This window comes from Mustela nigripes, chromosome 2, assembly GCF_022355385.1.
Source record: "Mustela nigripes isolate SB6536 chromosome 2, MUSNIG.SB6536, whole genome shotgun sequence".
Classification (NCBI taxonomy): Eukaryota; Metazoa; Chordata; class Mammalia; order Carnivora; family Mustelidae; genus Mustela; species Mustela nigripes.
In genome coordinates this window covers 105,490,248-105,513,958 of record NC_081558.1, presented here as the reverse complement: position 1 = coordinate 105,513,958, position 23,711 = coordinate 105,490,248, and the positions used below count along the sequence as shown (strand labels likewise).

At 38.1% G+C, this 23,711-nt stretch overlaps 2 protein-coding genes across 3 annotated transcripts in view; both read right to left on the bottom strand.

The window, feature by feature from the left end:
* Nucleotides 1-23,711, bottom strand: part of FGF12 (fibroblast growth factor 12) — a 574,557-nt gene that overhangs the window by 479,028 nt on the left and 71,818 nt on the right. The gene's annotated exons all lie outside the window — the stretch shown is intronic.
* On the bottom strand, nt 11,095-11,971 carry LOC132010037 (alpha-synuclein-like). The gene has a single exon (XM_059388019.1). The coding sequence runs from the start codon at nt 11,908-11,910 to the stop codon at nt 11,452-11,454; it is 459 nt and encodes a 152-aa protein (XP_059244002.1). The 5' UTR covers nt 11,911-11,971; the 3' UTR covers nt 11,095-11,451.

Sequence of the window (23,711 nt, the reverse complement as noted above, 5' to 3'; positions counted from 1 at the left end):
AGATCAAGATGACATAATGAAGCTAAGTGGTTTAAGCTCCCTTTTTCCTCTTATCTTCTCTAGAGTGGATGGCAAAGATTAGTGGAATGCATTGATGATCTTAACAGAAACATATATAGGGTACATAGCTCTTTGGCAAATGTGGAATATTCTCTTAAAAAAAAAAAACAAAAACAACAAAAAAAAGCCTTCTCAAATGAAACAAAGAACAAACAAAGAACAAACCAAAATGAGGCTGATGTGTTCAGAAAGGCAGTTCGGGCTTGTTTCTATTTCTATGAGCGTGGAAACAATTAAATGACTATACAAATATTAACTCACAAATCTTAATTCACATGTACCACCCATAACCTATATTTTGAAAATCCTCCCAACTCTAATCAGTGTTACAGAGAAGATAAACAACAATAGGATAAGAAAGAGGAGGAAGAAGAGGGGGAAGAAGGGGAGATGGGGTAGGAGAGAGAGTATCATTTCTTGAGGTGTTTGTATTTTCTTCATATATGAGTAGACACAACGGACTTCAATACTGTAGAGCTCAACTCTTCTCTTTAAACTTTTAAAAATCAGGGCGCCTGGATGGCTCAGTGGGTTAAAGCGTCTGCCTTCGGCTCAGGTCATGATCTCAGGGTCCTGGGATGGAGCCCCGCATCGGGGCTTTCCCCTCTCTCTCTGCCTGTCTCTCTGCCTGCTTGTGATCTCTCTATCAAATAAATAAATAAAATATTTTTTAAAAAACTTTTAAAAATTATTACTCATCAAAAAATAATTATATGGTATCTTTCTTTTTTAGGGACAATATTGGAAAAAATGAACTCTGCAATAAGGAGAAAGTTGGTTTTAAGCAGTTCCACCAATTATAGGTTATATACGTATAAATGGATTATTATATAAAGTTAATTTATTTTCTGGTTAGCTGATCTATTCACCTAGTTTCAAACTCTAAAGGTACAAGAGACCTTTAAAAAGTCTCTATCCCTTGCCCTCCAGCCAACAGTCCCCTCCCATAGAGAAACCGCTCTGCCATGTGTTAATGAACTCCTCCAGAGATGCTTTATGAATCTGTTAGTAAAACAGCAAATAGGTTGCATCACACTCTCACAGTCCTGGGCCTTTGCTTTGTCTGCTTAACAAGACAGCTTTGAGGTTATTCCATATGGCAAATAATAAAGCTCTCCTGTGTTACAGATCCATAGGATTCCATTAAATGGATATACTTTCATTTATTTAACCAGACACCATTTTATCCAATCTTTCGCCCTTATAGATGAGGCTGTGATGAACTGTTTTATGTACTCATCTTTCACATGTCTGAGTATCTGGGATAAATTCCTAGAAATAGAATTGCTGTTTTATGATATGCGTATTTGTAATTTGGGCAGATACTGCTAAATTGCCCTCAATAAAAATTCAACCAGTATATCCTCACACTAGCATTATACTAGAACTGTCTGACCTGCAGCCTAATCAGTAGAGTGTGTTATACAACGTTCTCATTTTTGCAAAATCTAAAAGTTTTAAGATAGTATGTATGACAGAGTTTCATTTTTAACTTGCCTTTTTCTTACTGTGAGATAGAGTATATTTCCAAATGTTTAAGAACCACTTGAATTTTCTTTGAAATTATAAATGTTCTGTATTAGAAATAAAAATGGAAACTAATAAATTCGAGCTCTTTTCATATCTTCTTAGAAGTTGGTAAAATACATTAGTGGCAAGTACTATTGATTTTCATAGAGGAATATGGATCCTGGCATTTCTTGGAGTCTGAATTGAAGAAAATAGTCTCTGTTCTCTACAAACATTTTCTTTTTAAAGCCTGTATTTAAAGCCTGTATTTAAAGCCGTTGACATGAATGGGCATCTAGATTAGCCCAAGAAATATTCATGGTATAAAGTATTTTAAAAAAACCACTCAAAACATGATAAAAGAGGAAAGGAAAATTTAAAAGTCAGAGTAGATCATGGGCAAAACAATTATTAAATATTATCTATATTTCTATGCTTTAGGAACCTAATGTCATGAACTGCAATTTTTCACAGGAACTTAAGTTTAGGCAAAGGGTTAAAGATAGATGATAATAAGATTAGATAGAGGAGATTAGACATATAGGCTAATTCCCCCTTTTCCATGCATTCTGTAGTGTTTTGTTTCCCAAGATACCCTTTTCTCTGCCTGGGCTATAAAGCCAAGTTCACAAAATTCTCTACAGCTGCTACAATGGCTACCATTTTTAAAGCAAATTAAAGTTCACCAAGAAAAAGTAAATGATTAATTTCTTCAGAACATGACCCAGTACATAGTTGGAGTTCTCAACTGTCATCACCAATATATCATATCAATCTTTTTTAAATAACCAGCCTGTGATTTACTGGCATCAGTGGTTAATTCTCCAAGAAGATAATTATCTACTGCCAGAAAGAACCGTAAATATTTCTCAACATTTACTGTTCTTCAAGATCGATTCATATTCTTTAGCGAAATTCTTAAAATTGGTGATAGTTAAAATTTAAAAATTTAATTGCCCAGTTCCAAGTTTCTCTCACTTTCTAAGAGAACCGCTAAGGAAAGTTTCAGGTGGATAGGACTTTGCAAAGTCCTTCTCTCTCAGAATGTAGGCATTCTGAATATGAAATAAGCATCAATAAAAAATAGTCATGATTAAAGTAAGTTTTATATATATATTACATACATACACACACACACATACACACTGTCTATTCTAATATAACATTATTTTTTAAATGCAAAGTGTCACATGATCATTGTGGAAGAGTTTTAAAACAAAAGAGTGTAAAGATGGGTAGTATTGCTACTACCCAGATAAAAGTACTATTTAATATGAACTAAAGTTTATGTGCTAGGATCCTCTTAGAAGAACTTTGATCAGCTACTTTTTTATAAAACCAGTAAGTTGGTACTAGTATATGCTCACTGTACAGATAAGAGGTCCACAGACAGGATTAGCCATTTACCCAAGGTCACACAGCTACTAAGTATAGGAGTCGGATTTATATGTAGAGACAGAGTTTGAGATATTTAAAAACAACAACAACAACAACATATCTCTGGGGAGCCTGGATGGCTCAGTCTGTTGAGTGTCTGTCTTCAGCTCAGGTCTATGATTCCAGGGTCCTGGGATCGAGCCCCACATCGAGCCCCACATCAGGCTCCCTGCTCAGGGGAAAGTCAGCTTCTCCCTCACCTGTGCCTGCCACTCTCCCCTTGCCCCCATCAAATAAATAAATAAAACCTTTAAAAAAAATAACATATCTTATACTTTGTACTGAACATTATGCAATTAACATGTGTCCTAATTAGTAAATATTTTGGGGAAATACAATTTAAATGAAGCATCCAAAAACACTATCCTTTATTACATGGGTTATTTATATTTGCACTGCTATCATAATACTACACTATAGGGGCACCAGGGTGGCTTAGTGGTTTAAGCCTCTGCCTTCAGCTCAGGTCATGGTCTCAGGGTCCTGGGATTGAGCCCCACATCAGGCTCTCTGCTCAGCAGGGAGCCTGCTTCTCCCTCTCTCTCTCTGCCTGCCTCTCTGTCTACTTGTGATCTCTCTGTCAAATAAATAAAAATTTTTTTTAAAAAATTAAAAATTAAAAAATAAAATAAAATAAAAAATAACACTACACTATACCATATACCATAGTGAAAATATTTATATATAAATTTAATTTCTATCCCTGAATATTTTCCTAGGTCAGCTTCATAGGTGTGAAATTATAAGGTCAAAAGATTTTAGTATATAAAACTATTTGCAAAAGTGTAGCAATTTATACAGAATTTATACAGAAGTGGGGTACACTACACTAAGGTATCCTCACCAACACTGGAGTAGCATAAAAACATCTTTGCCATTTTGACAAAAGGAAAATCTAGCAGGGTTTTTCTTTTTTTAACTTTCTTATCAGTAAGAATATTTCATTGAAATTTATTTGAGACAAAAGTCACATGTAAGTGTGAGAAATAATAGAGAGATCCTATGTATACTTTACTCAATTTCCCCCAATGGTAACATTTTCAAAAGTATTATATTATATTATATATATAGTATAATATATTGTGATATCTTATATTACATTATGATATACTATGATATTTTTTTTATTTTTATAAACATATATTTTTATCCCCAGGGGTACAGGTCTGTGAATCACCAGGTTTACACACTTCACAGCACTCACCAAAGCACATACCCTCCCCAATGTCCATGATATATTATGATGTACTATGTATCATTATCATAATTCTATTATGATATAATATATATGATATTATGGTATTACAATCAGAATATTCCCATTTATATAACACACCCCCCAAGTTTGACTTGTACTTGTGTATTTATATTTAGTTCTATTAATTTTATCATGTGTAAAGTTTCACGTATCCACCACCACAATCCACATACTCAATTGTTATATTCATACAACAATCTCTTATAGTCACCCTTTTTTATTTCTAAGATTTTAAGTCATCTCTACACCCAACATAGGGCTCAAACTCATAACCCTGAGATGGAGAGCTACATGCTCCACCGACTGAGCCAGCCAGGAGGCCGTCTTATGTTGCCCTTTTATAACCATACCCACCTACCTTCTGCCCACTTCACCGCGCCTTCTGCAATTCCTGTAAATCATGAATTTGTTCTCCACCAATAAAATGTTGTCATTTAAAAAAAAAAAAGTTATAGGGGCACCTGGGTGGCTCAGTGGGTTAAGCCTCTGCCTTCAGCATAGGTCATGATCCCAGGGTCCTGAGATCGATCTCCACATTGGGGTTTCTGCTCAGTGGGGAGCCTGCTTCCTCCTCTCTCTCTCTCTCTCTCCCTGCCTCTCTGCCTACTTGTGATTTCTCTCTCTGTCAAATAAATAAATAAAATCTTCGAAAAATAAAATAAAATAAAAAATTTTAAAGAAATTATATAAACAGATTCATTTGGTTTGTAACCTTTGGGGACTGGCTTTTCCCACTCAGTATAGTTCCTTGGCAATTCATTCAGAATATTACTTGTATAAATAGTTTTTTCCTTTTTATTGCTGAGTAGTACTTCATGGCATGAATGTTCCACAATTTGTTAAATCACTCACCCTTTAAAGGACATCTGGGCTGTTGGTGGTTTTTGGATATTACAGATGCTGCTGCTATAAATAATCATATAGAGTTTTTACATGAACATCATTTTAATTTTTCTGGAACGGCTCTCAGGGGTACAATTGTGGGGTATAAGGTAATTCAATGTTTAGCTTAGAAGAAACTGTCAAGTTGTTTTTCCAGAGTAGCTGTACAATTTTTTATCTCCATCAGTAATAAATAAATGATTTTATTTTTCCGCATCTTTGCCAGTGTTTGATTTTGTTATTACTTTTTCCTCTGGCCATCCTAGTGCCCTTTTTATTGGCCACTGAATGCAGAGCTAAGAACCAGAGACTGAGGTTCTCGTGCCACTAATTTGCTGTGTGATCTCGAGCAAGTCATTTCCTCCCTGAGACATGGTTTCCCTATATATAAACCAGAAAATTCCTAATAGTCCTTTCAATTTTAACTTTGTATGCTTCTAAGATAAGAACAGACTTCTGTGGGTGATTACGAAGGTTTAGAATCTAGAAGAGTCTATAAGTGATTTCCCTTCTAATAGCAAAAGAATTAATTTACTTACTGGGTAGGAAATTATTTTCCTGGAGAACGAAGTAACAAATGAAGCCTAGGGTATATTACTTCCTCCCCAAATAACCCACCGCACATAGCAAGTTGATTTACTTCATCCTAATATGAACGCCAGGGTAATCTCTGCTCTGTCTTACCTTGCAGTAGAAATCACCTAATCTTGGGATGCCTGGGTGGCTCAGCTGGTTAAACACCTGCCTTCAGCTTGGATCAGGATCCCAGGATCCTGGGATTAAGTCCTGCATTGGGCTCCTTGCACAGTGGGGAGCCTGCTTCTCCCTCTGCCTGCTGTTCCCCCTGCTTGTGCCCTCTCTCTCTCATATATAAACAACTGAAATCTTGAAAGGAAGAAAGAAAGAAAGAAAGAGAAATCACCTAATCTCCACAATGACTTCATCCTATAGTTATTTATAAACACTCTCTCTATAAAAAATGTGAAATGCTAGGTAGATGTTCCTAATTAGGCTTCAGAAAATCCATATGATGTAGAAAAGGGACACCAGAGATTTCAAGAAAGCCAAACTTCTGCCTCTAAAAATGGGCTTGGGAGTTCCATGAGAGCTCATTCCATGGTACATCCGCGAAGGTTGGTGCTGCTGTTGGGGCTGAGAATCTCAGGCAGCAAAAACAAGCTTTCTTGCATCACTTGGCTCCTAGACTTCAACTGTCAGTTGGAAATAATGTGCCAATGAATTGTTTTTTTGTTGGGTTTTTTTTTTTTTTTAATTGTTGATCATCATCTCAGACCATGAACCAAAGATGTACAAAGGCAAATGATGGAAGAAAAAAAATAATAAAAACAGAACGTTGAAGAAACTCCAGTCGCTAATCTTATGTAGTCTTATGTGGGCTCCTTCCTTAGAATCACCTGGGGTATGTGTGAGAGGAACAGATTACCGGGATGCACTGCTCACTATTTCAAGCACAATCTTAGAGGGAAAAGGATAGGAGCACGTACTTTTAAACAAGCTTCTCGAGTGATTGATCCTCTTTCTTATTTATTTTTAAGAGAGAGAGAGAGAGCATAAGCAGGGAAGGGGAGCAGCAGAGGAAGAGGAACAAGCAGTCTCCACACTGAGCCCAGAGCCTGACATGGGGCATGATCCCATGACCCTAAGATCAGGACCCCAGCTGAAATCAAGAGCCAATGCCCAACTGATTGAGCCACCCCCCTCCCAAGGTGAGTGATTCTTACCAGCAACCCAGCATCAGCCCATCGCCTGGCATTTAGGAATTACTGATACAGGGCAATGCTTTCATTTTATTAATAGAGTAATCAGAGCTAGAATTTTCCCCCAATAACTCAAGATCACGCAGCCAATAACTAAACAAAGGCTGAATCAGCACTCTTGCTACTCTTTTGTGCACTTAACCTTTTGTGACACATGGTCTCTAACAACAACAACAATAGCAATTTACTTTAAAAAAAGGAAATTCTATAAGGCCCAGCTTGGTTCGAAATTCATCCTTTATCCATCCCATAGATGAGGATACAGTCATGTTTCATACCTGCAGTCTCATTTCCAATCCTTGTTTTCCTCCCAAATTTTTTCTCATGACTCAGTTTACTCAACCTGCGCCAGTTCCCATTCTGGAGTTCATAAGTATCAAGTTACAGCAGCCCATTCTTTATCTCCCTCCCCAGTTCCCGAGCCAGGCCACTCCTCACCATTGTTCCCACAACAGGGATGTTTTTCTGCTAATCTGCCTCATACTCCAAAGGCCTCTTTGTGCTGGCCCTAACTTACTTTTTCTGTTTCCCTTTCATAGAAGAAAGCCTTATTCCTAAACCTCAAGCCAATGGCCAAGCTCTTTTTATCACCCTGATGACCACTGTCAGATGTTCGAGAGTGCCCCGCCCCCAGGCTTCCGTCACTACGCTTAGCCCAACTTTTGGACTACAGCGTTGCTTCGTCCCACTTATCACCCCTGACTTCCCACGGCAACTGCTTAGCTGGAATTGAAAATCTCCTTACCATTGCTTGATCACCAAACGGAGCCCCTCTTGACACACAAAGGCGGGTAATTTTTGTCACCCCCTTACACCACATCAGTGGACAAGTCTAGCACCAGGATGTTGCAGACTACTCATTTCTGCCACATCTCGCTAACAGTAAGTGGCTTGTCGAGCTAATCTTGAGCTCTGACAGATATCATGCCACTTGCCACACAGAGCTGGAATTGCCTCTTTCCCCTACTAGATATAGCACAATGAAGGCAGGAGGCCGTGTCTATTATACTTGCTGGCGTATCATGAGATCTAAAGCAATGAAATAAAAACTGGGAGACTCGAGAGTGAGTCTGGAGTCTATGTATTTTTGCAATACATGATGGATGTAAGCCTAGAAAAATTCTTTGAACATTTGCAGCAAGGTCAGTGGCAATAGAGGCATGCCTGGGGTTCTCCCATGTCGGTGGGAGTTGTGGGCCTGGGCTCATTAGTGAGTAGAATCCAAAAATTCTAGGAGTCCAGCTCTAGCAGCAACACTGTTCCTTCTATTCATTTGGTAAATCACTAACCTGTTCTATTTCAGGTTCTGTGTTACAAAAGAACACAACTCATGGTTCTCTCAGGGGAACAATGAGAACAAATTAGCCAATATTTACCAAATCATCTGAAAATGAGCTGAGCTCATGCTTTACACATACCTTCTCTCCTGGGACTCTAGATTACATTTACTACATGGTATATAGAGTTCTTCACTCCCATCTAATCCCGATCAGGCAGGAAGAAGTTGTGCCTTACTAGGAAAAACAGTAGTAATTGAAAAGCCAAACATGGAATGCAAATTCCCACTTTGATTTTTATTTTAACCAGATGTACATATTTTACTTATTAAACCACAGCATAACAATTTTGCTTATCTGTGCAGGAAAAGTGATTCTGACTAAATGAAAAACACTGCCAGAAAGTCCAAATGCATGAACCATTCCATCTTGGCCAAAGCCTTTCCATTTTTCTTCTCCGATAAGTAAATATCTGTAAAAAGCTGTTGCCAGGAAGGCAACACGATATGAGATTAGACGACGATATCACACTAATTCTATTGTGAGAGCAGAAATAGACACTTTTCCTTTACACAGAGTGAATGCTGAGCAGCTGGGAGATTAATTTCACAATCCTAGAAAATTGATATTTAAATGTGCAAATATTTCTAGAGCATTTCACGCTTGACAAATATCTTCTTCTTCTTCTTTTTTTTTTTTTTTTTGATAAATTTCTTTCTAATTCAATTCTGGTTCATTAGTTCTCACCGAAACCCTCAGATGATAAGTATCATCATACCCATTTTATAATAAAGGAAATTAAAGTTTGGAAGTATATGCATTTCCTACAGCTGCCATAACAAAGTACCACAAACTGGGTGGTTTAAAACAACAGAAATTTAGTCTCTTAGAGTTCTATAAGCCAGAAGTCTGAAATTAAGGCACTGGCATAGTTGGTTCCTTCTGGAAGCTCTGAGGGAGAATCTGTTCAGGGCCTTTTTCCTGGCTTCTGGTGGGTGCTGGCAATCCTTGCTGCTCCTTAGTTTGTAGATGTATCTGCCTTTGCCTTCACGTGACATTTTCCTCTGTGTGTCCTCCCCTCTTCTTAAGAAGATGCCAGTCATTTGATTTAAAGCCCACTCAATTCTAGTGTGACCTTGGGCACTTGGGTGGCTCAGTTGGTTAAGCGACTGCCTTCAGCTCAGGCCATGATCCTGGAGTCCCAGGATCAAGTCCCACATTGGGCTCCCAGCTCAGCAGGCAGTCTGCTTCTCCCTCCGACCTTCACCCCTCTCATGCTTGCTCTCTCTCATTCTCTCTCTTACATAAATACATAAAATCTTTAAAAAATAAAATCTAGTATGACCACATCTTTTTTTTTAAAGATTTTATTTATTTATTTGAGACAGAGAGAGAGAGAGAGCGCGCGTGAGCACAAGCAGGAGGAGGGGCAGAAGAACAGGGAGGAGCAGGCTCCCTGCTGAGCAGGGAGCCAGACAAGGGACTCAATCCCAGGACCCTGAGATCATGACTGAACCAAAGGCAGAGGCTTAACCAACTGAGCCACCCAAGGCACCCATGACCTCATCTTAATAACATCAACAAAGACACTATTTCTACGTAAAGTCACATTTTCAGGCTCAGGGTAGATATGAATTTGGAGTGACATTACTCAACCCACTATAAAAGGGTTAAATGATTTCCAAAAATCAGACAGCTAATAGGCTGGGGAGCTGAGACCCAAGGATCTGAGGAGTCTATATCTTTTAAATCCCTAAAGGCCAAAGGCAGATAGCTATTCTCTTTATCCCCTCAATTCCCAAGGATTGCCTCTTCATTTTAAGATGTTACTAACCAAAATCTAATTTGAATAAGAGTTTATCCTACCCCCCCTTTTTCCTCTCCTCTTTCCCTTCCCCCTCCTTTTTCTATATATATATACACATACACATGCACACACACACACACACACACACACACACACACACACATATGCCTAGCTCCAAAAGTAGAAGCCAAACTCTTATTAGAGAGGACCGCTCACAACTTACTATCTCTTAGAGTAATACATAGAACTATACTTTCTACCAGAGTTTTGTGCAATCATCGATAAATGAATAAATTAATACATACATTTAAGAATGAACTAATTACGAGAGCTTTAAAAAATAACTGATTTTAATTATAAGCTCATAATTATAAGAAATGAGAATTGTTTTCTAAATGCCATGACCTATTCCTACAATCAGAAAATAATTGGAAAATATTCTAACAGTTTAAAAAATCTAAGCTATACCACGGGTTTAGGTGCTGTCTTAATCACCCAGCCTCTGTTTCAGGGATTAGAATGTTTGAAAATTTTTTCAAGTACCTCCATACTCATTACTCTTCTTCCTGTAGGCCAAGCCTGGTGGTGTTTAAGAACATCACTGCCAAATCATTAAAATCACCACAGTTGTGAGGCGAAAATTGATTTTTTATATAGGTATAGATATATCTCTCATAAAGCATTACTGCTTACTTAGGAACAACACAGTAAAACCCTGTTGATTTTGCAATGTCACTTTATAATCTTAAATAACTTGGCATTGAAGCCCTTCGGTATACCAGGACCTAACAGTGCATGACCTTAATAAATGTTTAAAATGGCTGTGACTTGGCCTGAGTCTGTTTATACACTAAGCCAGCAACAAAAGAGATCAGTCGTTTGACATCTTTTAAGCCGATAAGTTCATTCTTTAAAATCTTTGGTTCACCTGCATCTTCCTATTCTATGTCTCTGGAGAAGGAAGGAATTTATTTTTTTTTATTATTTTTTTTAAATTTCATAGTTAATATTTATAGGTGCATAGTTTCATGCTCACATGTTTTTAAGTATTATATATATTAACAAATTTCACAACATATCATTATTTTAAAACAGAAATAATCATTAAAAGACACCTAGAAATCTTATAATATATGATAGTAAATCACAACTTCTCAATAACAGCAACAAAAAATAGTGAAGATTTAGAAATAAGTGGTAGTCACTTAGGTGTTTTAATTTAACATTTTAGATTTGAAGCCACAATATCCACATAGCACACAAGGACCCTGCTACTGTATAATCACTTCAGTGAGAGGGAAGCACTGAAATGCTGCGTAGGGGCAGGTACAGATAACTTCAATGACTGCTGATGGAAGAGTTTAAAATACACTGTAAAAACTGTGAGAAAACGTCATGACTGGGCATGTTGGAACTGAGTACTTGTACAGGATGGAACATCTGTCAGTAGGTCTCAAGAAACTGGGAGCAAAAGTATTTCTTGGCTTCGGGTTCATAGTCTTGATACCCTTCCTCAGAAGGCATTTCATATGCTTCATTGTCAGGATCAACTGGCATATCTTCCAGAATTCCTTCCTGTGGGCCTCCTTCTTCACTCTTGCCCAGCTGATCCTTTTTGCCAAAGCCAGTGGCAGCTGCAATGCTCCCTGCTCCCTCCACAGTCTTCTGTGCTACTGCTGTCACCCCCGTCACCACCGCCTCACCCACATTTGTCACTTGCTCTTTGGTCTTCTCAGCCACTGTTGTCACACCATGAACTACTCCTTCCTTGGTTTTGGAGCCTACATAGAGAACACCCTCTTTTGTCTTTCCTGCTGCTTCTGCCACACCCTGTTTGGTTTTTTCAGCAGCAGCCACAACTCCCTCCTTGGCCTTTGAAAGTCCTTTCATGAATACATCCATGGCTTATGAATTCCTTTACACCACACTCGCCCCGCGCTGCGGCACTCGGTCTCTCACCCCCTCGGTCCAAGGAAGGAATTTATTGAAGGCAGGGGCTATCATCTTAGTGCTACGGAGATGGTTTTTCTGACAAACATTATAAAGAAGTGTAGATAAGATGTAGAACTGATTCTCTTTTATTAATGGAATCATACATTTTCATGATAAGACTTTAAAGATCATCTGGTCATCAACCCTTCATTGAAGATATCTGTATCGAAGTACACTATCTATTTCGTCCCAACCTCAGTGGTGGCAAACAAGTTTCTCTCTCTTGACAGATTTGACCACAGGATCCTAACCAGAGCAATGCACTGAAGAAGATTCTGAGGCTGAGTCTGGGGTCTGGTGGATAAATGGCACACATATACTTCCAATAAATATTTATGAAATCTGTATTCATGATACACTCCAGACCTGTCTGCTCAATACAATTATGTACAGGAAACCACCTTATAAGATATGTTCTTTGACTAGGAAAACAGGATACCAGTGTTAACTTTAGTAGACTAGACCTTCCTAGATTGTCAGTCCTGAATATTAGGATGTTTTGATCCATAGCTTCCCCATCCTGTTATAGCCAGTAGCTACCTGTGTCTACTTAAACTTAAGATAGTTGAAATTAAATAAAATCTGAAATTCACTTCCTCGGTCTCACTGCAAGTCTGACATTTCAGGTAGTCAATCGCCACACCTGGCCAGGGGTGAATGTGTTGGACGGCTCAGACAGAAAACACTTCCACCACGGCAGAAAGTTCTATTGGACAGCCCCGCAAAAATTTCACCAACCAATAGAAGACAAAATCATTTCATGACGCGGACATCTGCACAAGTCCGCTCTTCACAGATGAGTTCAGGAATCTCTTCAAGGGTGACGTTTCTTCTCTCCTTCATGAGTCAAGGGTATGGTAAGGGCTAGTTTCCTGCAAATGAGTGTGGATGCATGTGGGTGTCTTAGAGCTGCTTGGAGGAAGGGTGAAGAGTTTTAGCTACTGGCTGCTCTGCCTCCTCAGTCCCTCTTTGCCATGAGGTGACTAAGCCTTGCTGGCCAGCAGAGGTGACTTCAGGGGACTTTTCCCCAATGATTCCAGAGTTTGGGAGAAGAATAAAGATGTTATCAGAGAGGCCTGTTCTAAAATTCTACCGTTGTATAATTTTAAACTGAAAGCACAAGCAAAAACTGGGATACCTTCTAGATGGGCAGGTTGTTAGGAAAGGCAGAGACCAGGCAATAGCAATGATGAGGAGGTGGGAGGTGACCAAAGACCCTCTGGGTTGCACTGAACTGCCTGGCAAACTACCTTTGGGCTGATTTTCAGAGTCTGTCAGCCCAACCCCACTGTGGATGAATGGGAACACAGCTGATAAATAGCCGTTTCTTTTATCCTTTTTATAACATCTCTCTCCTGTTCCTATTCCTTTGGATAAGGCAATGGAAACCTTGTTAAATGCTGACAATGCTTTTGGCTGGTTTTGTAATGACACTTCAGCGGTGCCAAGTTCCTATTGCCCTCTCCTTAAGACTCCCGTAATAGCCATGTGCTGCCCTTCTCCTTTGGAAACCAAAGCGCAGGCTGCCTGGCCTTTCTCTTAACCCTTTCACTCATCTTTCCTTTCAGCTTAAATGTAACCAGAGGACAGGGACTCTGTCATATCGGCCTTTGTGGATTCTGACAGGTCTAAGCATGGCACCCCTAACAGTTGGAGGCAATATGGCACTGACATGGCATTGTGGGTTCTAGAGTCCGATTGTTCAGGCTTAAGTTCCACCTCTATTACTTGCTAACTGTGACTTTCAGAGAGAGATTTCCCTGCTCTAAGCCTCACTTTCCTCCTCTGTTAAAAAAGTGTACTGTCCACAATTGCCAAAGTATGAAAAGAACACAGTTGCCCATCGATAGATGAATGGACCAAGAAGATGTGGTATATATATATTTATATTCTCTCTGTCTCTCTCTCTCTCTCTCTCTCTCTCTCACACACACACACACACACACACAACACACACAGGAATATTACTCAACCATCAAAAAGAATGAAATCTTGCCATTTGCAACAATGGATGGAACTAGAAGGTATTACACTAAACTAAATAAGTCAGTCAGAGAAAAACAATTATCATGATTTCACTCATATGTGGAACTTAAGAAACAAAACAGATGAACATAGGGGAAGGCAAGGAAAAATAAAACAAGATGAAAACAGAAAGGGAGGCAAACCAGAAGAGACTCTTCACTACAGGGAACAAACAGCGTTGCTGGAGGGGAGGCAGGTGGGGGAGGGGGTAACTGGGTGATGGGCGTTAAGGAGGGCACGTGATATAAAGAGCCCTGGGTGTTCTATGCAACAGATGAACTACTGAACTCTACCTCTGAAACTAATAATACACTCTATGTTAACTAAATTAAATTTAAATTTAAAAAATTTTAAATAGGTAACGGTATCCTTAAGAAGTTATAGTAAAGTTTAAAAGACACAATGAAAGTAAAACTTAGCACAGTGTCCAATACCCAGTCAATAATCATAAGGATCACTGTTGGGCATTAAATAAATACTGTGTAAATCCAGATGCTGAAATTTGCTCTGTGCCTGATACTAGAGCTTTCAGGATTAAGACAGACCTTAAACATCTTCTTGCTCAACCTCCGCACTTCACAGACAAGGAAACTGAGATGTACACAGGGAACAGTGTTTGCCCACGCTCAAAGAGCATCGGTAGCTGAACAGAAGTTCCTCACCGGCAGAGTTTCCGTTCCATCCACTACCTCTCTGAGGGCCTCTGGATGTTCAGAGCACACCACAGGCACTGCACGGTGGAAAATGTCAGGCAAAGGATTCTCTTTATTGTACAAATAACTCAAAATGTAAGGCCTACAAGCAGCTATGGCCATGCCCTTGTCACAATGTAACTGATGTCAGTGAACCCATCTTTCCAAATGACAGAGAGTCTCTACAATGCCCAGGGAAGACGAGCATTGAGGGGTAATTTCAAAAGTCACATGAAATATTACAGATGGAGTTAGTGTTCAAGCCAGAGGACCCAACACTGGGTGTTGTCACATCAACACAATTCAACATATGTTTCTGAGCACTTACTTTTTGTTTGCTTACTTACTAAATCGTAGCATGTTTGCACTGATGATTATAGTATAGTATATATGTGTGTGTGTGTGTGTGTGTGTGTGTGTGTGTGCACGCGTATACTTATATATAACTATATATACCTATATATATAAGTATATAAAATATATAAAATACACACACATACTATGTGTGCATATATATATCTATATATATACACAATTATATATATACACAATTATACACACACACATATATGCCTATCATTTTATTCTATGTTGCAATGGAAAGATGCAAATTCAGCTTTTAACAGTTGCTTCTGAAAGTATTTCGGCAGGTCAGAACCCTGAGGATTTCATGGGGGAAAGAGAAATAAGCATTGGGACTAGCATTTTAAAAGCTTCTACCTTGTGAAATGGGAAGTGCTAATATAGCACAAATTATTGAGTTCTATTATCCTCTGTGCCTTAACTCACTCTCCTGGACAGTAGGCACTTAAGCAGGCATATTACAGCTCTTTCCCACTTGAACCACACCTACATGATTTCCTAAGTCCAGAGAACCCTGGAAATGAATATTGGCAACATCAAATACTTAGGAGGAAATCAGACATTGAGAAAAATTAAGGCAGGTATTTGCCAAGCATTCTAGTAGCAGTTTCGAAGAGTGCCTTTCAAACGCTATTTATTTATTCATTGAATATTTTATTTATTTAACAGAGCTCCTATAGTGCATAAACCTCAGGAATTAATCTTGTCTTTGGACTCAGAGCCTACAACTGAAATCTTCAAAGACTGCTTTTAATAGTTGTGCGAGTGCGCGCGCGCGCGTGTGTGTGTGTGTGTGTGTGTATGTTTCAGCTTTACTTGAGATACAAGATCATAAGACTCCAGAGTCGGAGGGGATCTTCTGGATCACAAACTGTCTTTGAAAATTTTCCTAAGCAATGAAAATCTTCAGATTGTAGATTTAAAAGGAATCTTAACATATACAAGAGGAAAAAGCAATAAATGGGGTCTTTGGGCATATAATTCTCTGACATTTGTTGGGAAATATTTAAAATAACAGGTTTCTAACAGGTTAGAAAACCTGAAGCCTCTGTTCAGAATCTTAAATTTCAAGGGATACAGTTTGAAAACCAACAATATAGTCCAATTTGATAAGGAGCCTGAGACCCAGAAAGAGAAGAAATTTGCAAAGAAGGGGAAGAGCTGAGTCTCTAAGGGAGCAACTTGATGCTGGCTCAGTGTTCTTTCTATTATAACAAGCTTGCTGGCTTTCACAGTTTTGCAAGTGGGCATTAAATGGCACAACATCTAAAAATCTCAAGCTCTTCCCAGACCATGTACACATTATAGAAGAGTGACTTGGGGTCTGTATCCAATAGCTCTTACCCGAACACTATTGTGTCAACCAACATAAAAGGTCAACTTACAAATATTAGTAAATCATTGGATATAACATTTTTTCTATCCCTTTAGATGCAGTCTTATAATTAGCAAATTATTAACATAGATCTACTACTAAAATCACTTAATCTAATTGGAAAAAGTTCTTCTATTGATTCTTTCTTACCCTGATGGTGATGTTACTATTAAACACTAATAAACTGTATGAACATCTAAGAGAAGGAGGCTGTAACTGAGCACCTAATTACTTTGGATGGAAGGAGGGGAAGATTTCAATAAAATGCGACCTGTAGCTTCATGCACTCTGCAAACAAATGCAAATGTCAACTTGTTTCAAAATTACAGACATTATAATCCTAGTAGCAAAGCACCTGCTGGGAAATACCTGAAGGAAATAATAAACAATAATAGCTCTTAGCAACTGAATAATGCATTTTATCCATGAATTTAAAAAGTTCTTTAGAAGCATTAACTAATTAAGTTTCACCACATGCCCACAAGGTGGATATTAGTTCTGTTTTGTAGATGTACTCATTCAGTATGACTTGCAGCTCACACTTGTGGAAATACTGGACAGGAAAAATCCCACCAAAGTAAAATGTTTCCAGATCCTACCGGGCAATGCAGTGATAACATGGCAAGTGCCCCCAAGTGATACCTAGGATGCATTTAAGAATCAATGCAAAAACATCTCATCTAATACAGAGAAACTTCAGAACCGGGAAAGCTAAATCCATCAAGGTGCAGAAATCAATGTCTAGCGTAAATGTATTTGAAGTATTAGAAGCCCAAAGCTTGCTGGGAGAAAAGCTTTCATAGGTGCATTTTATGTATCACATATAAATAAAGATGGACTCCAACAGAAAGAGGTAATCCAGAACCACTATGCCATAAAATATGAGAAAAGGAAAGCTCCAAAACATTGTTTAATATATGCCCTTCATTTTTCAGGAAGCCTGCCCACCTGATTCACACAGTCAGGTCAACGTTAGTTAAGTCCATAAAACTCCTAGAAGAAAACATAAGCAGTAATTTCTTGACATCAGTCACAGAAACATTTTTCCAGATATATTTCTTCAGGCGAGGGAAACAAAACCAAATCAAGCTATCGGGACTACACCAAAAATAAAAAGCTTTTTCACAGCAAAGGAAACTATCAACAAAACATAAAGACAACCCACTGAATGTAAGAAGATATTCACAAATAATATAATTGATAAAGGGTTAACATACAAAATATATAAAGGATTTATACAACTCAAACCAAAACCAAAAAAAAAAAAAGAGCAAAAACAGAAACCCACAAATAATCCAATTTAAAAATGGTTAGAAGACCTAAAATAGACATTTTCTTCTGAAGAAGACATCCAGATGGCTAGTAGACACACAAAAAGATGCTCAAAATCACTAATCATCAGAGAAATCCAAATCAAAACCACAATGGGATATCACATCACACCTATCACAATGTCCAAAATCAAAAACAGAAGAAACCCCAAGTATTGGCAAGGATATGGAGAAAACGGAACCTTTGTGCACTGGTGGTGGGAATGCATATTGATGCAGCCACTGGGGAAAACAATACAGAGGTTCCTCAAAAAGTTAAAAATAGAATTACCGTATGACCCAGTAATTCCACTACTGGGTATTTACCCAAAGAAAATGAAAACACTAATTCAAAAAGATACAGGCACCTCCATGTTTATAGCAGCATTATTTACAATTGCCAAATTAAGGAAGCAATCCAAGTGTTCATCGACAGATGAATGGATAAAGATGTGGTGTATATATACAGTGGAATATTACCCAGCCATAAAAAATGAAATCCTTCCTTTGCTACAACATGGATAGACATAAAGGGTATAATGCTAAATGAAGTTAAGTCAGTCAGAGAAAGACCAATACTGTATGATTTCGCTCATATGGGGAATTTAAGAAACAAAACAAACAAGTAAACGAAGAAAAAGGAGACAAACAAAAAACCAGACTTTTCAATGTGGAAAACAAACTAATGGTTGCCAGAGGAGAGATGAGTAAGAGGATGGATGGAATAGATAAAGGGGATTAAAGGTACACCTGTCTTGATGAGCACTGAGTACGGAATTGTTGAATCACAATGATACACATCTAAAACTAATATAAGACTCCATGTTAGTTATATTCAATAAAAAACTAATCAACTAGGATTGAGATAAAGAAGTACATAAGTAAGTTAATAAATTAAGAGAGTAGAAAATGCAAAGATACTCATGGTCTCCTGTAAAGTAAGAACATCAAATGTTCTCCCCCAAAAGAGTAACTAAGCGGATCAAATTTTTGATTGGGAAAAGTTCATTTTTCTAAGAATTTGCTCTCAGTGAGCGGTTGGCAAACTATGGCCTAAGGACCAAACCTAGCTGGCAGTCCTTACATGTTTGCACTAAGAGTTAAACATGATTTTAACATTTTTAAATAGCTGAAATATAATAAAGAGAATGATATTTTTCATAAGTGAAAATTACATGAAAATCAAATATCAGTGTACATAAATAAAGTTTTATTGGAACACAGCTATGCTCATTTGTTTGCTCATCATCTACAGCAGCTTTCATACTATGACAGGTTCACTAAACCTCAAACATTCATTCTCCAGTTCTTCACAGGAAATTTGCTTACTCCTTTGTAAGGCATGTTTTGGAGATATATTTTTATGTGTGTCTGTAAATAGATTAACTTTCATTTATAAACTAGAGACACTCAAAGTTTGATTTCCATCCTTCTGTATTTTATTTACAAAGCCATAGCTCATCAAACTGTTTCATAGAAAATATCAAATGGCTGAGAATTTTTCCTGACTTTTCAATAGTTACCACTCCCTTCTCAAACCACATCTATAGAGTTCTTTACTGTTTGAAACATTTTCACATCTATTAATCCATTCATCTCTCACAGAATGCATAGGAGGTGCCCATATTTCTGCTTTTCAGAGGGGGAAACTGAGCCTCAGAGCATTCAAATGACTTTCCTGAGAGCATGGGGCACCAAGCAGAAGATCCCTGCCCTATCCCAGAACCCAGAAGCTCCTGAGAAAGAAGAACTCTCCTCTGAAGAAAGAAATACAAACAAACAAACAAAGAAAACCTCACAGTTGAGACTGAAAAAGCCAAAAACAAATAAAGGATGATAGAAACACACAAGTTTGAATTCTTTACTATGCAAGATTATCTCTGGAAGCCTACCTAAAAAGGGTTTTATCTCTTATTAAATAAAGAGGGACTTAAGAGACATACATTATTTTTGTTGTTGTTTTTTGAAATCAGTACCATGCACATATATTACTCATTCAAAGAATAAGCTTTTTTCTATTTCCAGACTAACATAGGATAATTTAAGTGGCAGCATCTCCTGTCAGTAAGAATTGCCTCTTCCTATTTCAGGTAAGATTTCACAAGGCTCCAACTATCCCCAAGGAAAAGAGAATTTCCCATTAAATGTTAATCTAAGGTCAGTGTAGCACTTACCATGAAGTCCATTTTAAAGAGCCATTTATTTGCAGTTTCAAGAAAATGATGGACGACATCACCACTGTCACTACGCCAGCACTGGCAGGTACTCGATGAGGGACTAGGAATGTCCTGACAAATCCATCTGGAGTGCTACTCTGCTTCTCTTTCCCTTTCTTTCTTTTTACTACTGAATGCTATGACCAGCTGTCAGTGACATTTTCTTACCAATAGCAAACTTCCTTGCAACATATTCAAAATGAATACATGTTTCTTGAAAGGATTTTATGTTGCACAAAATTTGTACATAGTTGGTAAACGTGATTTTGAAAAATAATAATAATACAGAATTAGAGTTAAAACTATTAGGGCAATTCTTTACTCTTCCAATTTTCTGGAAACATTTGGGAATTCTCTAGAAAAGATGACAGATGAGAGAGAGAGAGAGAAAAGAAAGACTCGAGAATTTCTTATCTATCTATCTATATACCCATTTATCATCTTTCTAACTATCTATAGCTAGTTGGAATACATATTTATTTGATCCTGGCATTCTGGAGAATTATAAAATCGAAGAACATTATGATTAGATGGAAAATTGCAAACCATCTAGTCCAATTCTTAATCAGTGATGAAACTGTCACCAGAGGGGATTTTGCTCAATGTGAGTCTTGAAAGTAAAGACTGTGTATACATTTAATTTGCTTGCAATCCGGCCTCAGCCTAGATTTTTATATCTTCATGCAAATTATGCTCACTATCCCTCAACCTACTCCTAAGACATCACATTATGCTTTTTCCTCTTTGTACTTTCTGAATGACATGAATGTCTTTTCCTGTTACTTTTCATTCTCTTGTCCTGCCAGTCTCATGTCCTGCCTTCTACTCCTCTGAATTCCCCATGCATTTTATTGGTGGCCATTTCCAATAGCACTTCTCTTATTCCTCCATTCTTCTGGTTTTCACTGTTTTATATGAGTTACAGGATTATAAATAATTTACACTTCTTAATGTTGCTAGCCCATAGGTTTAAAACAACAGAAAAGTTTATTATACGATAGAGAGTTTTTGATACCTGAATTTCGGTGAAACAATAGAAGATGAGAAAGTTTTATTCCTATATCATAATAAACAGCATCAGTTAGGTTTCACTAAAATGGGTCTTGATTGCTTGGTCATTTTATTGTTCGGGGATATCACTGACACCCTATTTGAAGAGTAACTCAAGTAACCTTAGAACTTTTTAGTTTAAAAGAACCTAAGGGAACTGCCAGGTCAAACTTTTATACATAAAATATAGAGGTTTGAAGAAGTAAAAGAACCTATCCAGAGATAAAACCTGAGTTTTCTGGCACTTCATGTCCAGATAATTCTCATCAATCATATTGCCTCCTTTAATAACCACTTTTAGTTGGTAACAACCATTGCAAAATTGTAAATATGTGTTTAGGTGTTTTGTTCCTATTAATATCATGTATTTATATTTTTAGAAGACTCCTTAAAAAGAAAAACACACACATAACTTCATTAAAGAGCTTACTGGGCCATGCCTGATGAATCATGGAGTCCTGTGTGAATTCTCTAAAATTCTCAGATGTGGCCTTCAGCAGAGCTGGGTGGAAGCAGAGCCTGACTCCCCCAGCCCTCTCTCTAACACTGAAGACCAAATCCTTTTACGCAGATCACTTCCGTTTGTTTGGTGCAGCTGTCTTTATGGACCCAGCTTACAGCTTTTTGTTACTCCTCCTTTACTTTATTGATGTTTAGTCATGATTCACCGAAAATGAAGGGAATTTTTATTTAATCATTAATTCAACAAACGTTGTCGCCATACAGTTTACTGTCCTATGCCTAGTGACTTCCACTATTAAAAGTAATATGATCAATAATCACTACTAAATGCTTACTGTATTTCAGGTAGTGTACTAGGAACCACACACATCTTCTCACTTAAAATGTTTAACAGCCCACCCCAGGACCGCGAATAGGGATGGGGATTAGAACCCATGTTGGTCATCACCCAAAGTCCAAGCCCTCAGAAGAGCACAGCTTTTGCCCTCAGAAAGCTTGTGTCTAGTACGTGGGAGAGACATCTGCCACAACATTCAAAGTAATGTGAAGTGCTCGTGCATAACAAGCAATGTGAATAATAGCTACAAGCTGTGATTCTGGTACCTACATGGTGCTGTGGAGCAGACAGGAGGAGCTTGAACTCTTCCGGGGGCAGTTAGCCTAATCCTTGAGGAACAGATGGCACATGGGCAGAATCTGAAAAGATGACTGGAAGTCTGTTAACAGATAAGAGAAATAGGGCTTTGTGGATCAAGAAAGCCCTACGGGAAGGGTGCAGTGTTTTAAGAAAACAGCACATTTGGGAGACGGAAAGCAATCTGGTGTCACTGGAATTTGTGAGTAAAAATGGCTCCTGCTGAAGCTGAAGAGGCAGAAAGGGTCATGCAGGCCAAGCAATGAGGTTGGCACCTTGCCTGGAGGGAAAGGACAAGGGCTAAAGACTGTGAAGCAGAGTGACAGAGTCAAATTTTAGACTTAGACCACAGTGGTGAGGAGTATGCATTGAATACGACCAGAAAGAGAGGAAGGAAGGGGGACAGAGAGAGAGAAAGAGAGAAGTTAAAAGATATCACAGCTGCACAACTGAGAAAATGAGAACCTGAACTTGAACTAAGGTAGTGGCAGTGGAAATAAAAACCTATTAATTGAAATACTTAAAAGACAGCATCCAATGAACTTTATGACCAATTAGTATGAAGGGCCTAAAGAGAGAAAAGACTCTAAGGTGATCCTCAGGTTTCTGGCTTAGATAATAAGAAATCAGTAAAGTGGGAAGGTAGAAGCAAAGTTGGAGAGGAAAGATAATGAGACTGAGTTTAAAAAGGCAGACTTTGGTGTACCCTGAGGAACACCCAAATAGAGATGTCAGCACGGAAGCCCACACTAGAATGGATCATCAGATAGGTCTGGGAAAGGGATGCCAAGTACGAAGTCATCAGGGCACGGGTGGTAATTAAAACCAATTGTTTGTTCAACAAGTATTTACGGAATGCCTATTGTATGTCACAAACTGTTTTAGACACCAGGGATATGGCATTTAAAAAAACATGTTATAAAAAAGTCCAACCCTCTTGGAGCCAACATCCTAGGAGAGGCTATATATTGGAGCATACAAATACATTTGCAATTACAAGTTGTGTTAACTGCCAGAGAGGAAAAGCATTGTGTGCTTTAAAACAAATAAAGAAATAATTGGGTCATATAATCTACACTGGGTTGGGAGGTAGGGGATGGTCAGGAAAAGACTCTCTGAGATAAAGGGCATTTAAGCTAAGAATCATACCTGATAAAGGGTGAGCTAAGTGAAGGACACTCCAAGTGGGAACAGCATATGTGAAGACCTGAGGCTAGAGTTTGTTGTATTCAAGAGCATAATGGATGAGCCTAGAATGCAGCAGTAGGAAGAGGCAAATATAAGCAGAGCTATTCATCCAGTGATGAATATAGCTTAATATATAATATCAGTCAATCAATCATTCAATCAGAGCAGGAAATCACATTTCATTAGGGGACAAGGGGGAGAAACATCTACAAAAGAAACCTAGATTTTTCTCATTTCCAGCACCGTATGGTATCTAAAAGAGTGCTTTCCTCTCAATTACTATAAATTAATGAGTTGTGATTCATAGCTAATTTTTCCACCAGAAGTACTCTCTTCTGGAAGGTTAGAGGAGGGATCCATGAGGTACTTTGATGAATGTAAGAGCTCATGGAATGG

What these genes read in the sequence shown, in the direction of transcription:
- LOC132010037 (XM_059388019.1), bottom strand. Translation starts at nt 11,910, where the DNA reads ATGGATGTATTCATGAAAGGACTTTCAAAGGCCAAGGAGGGAGTTGTG.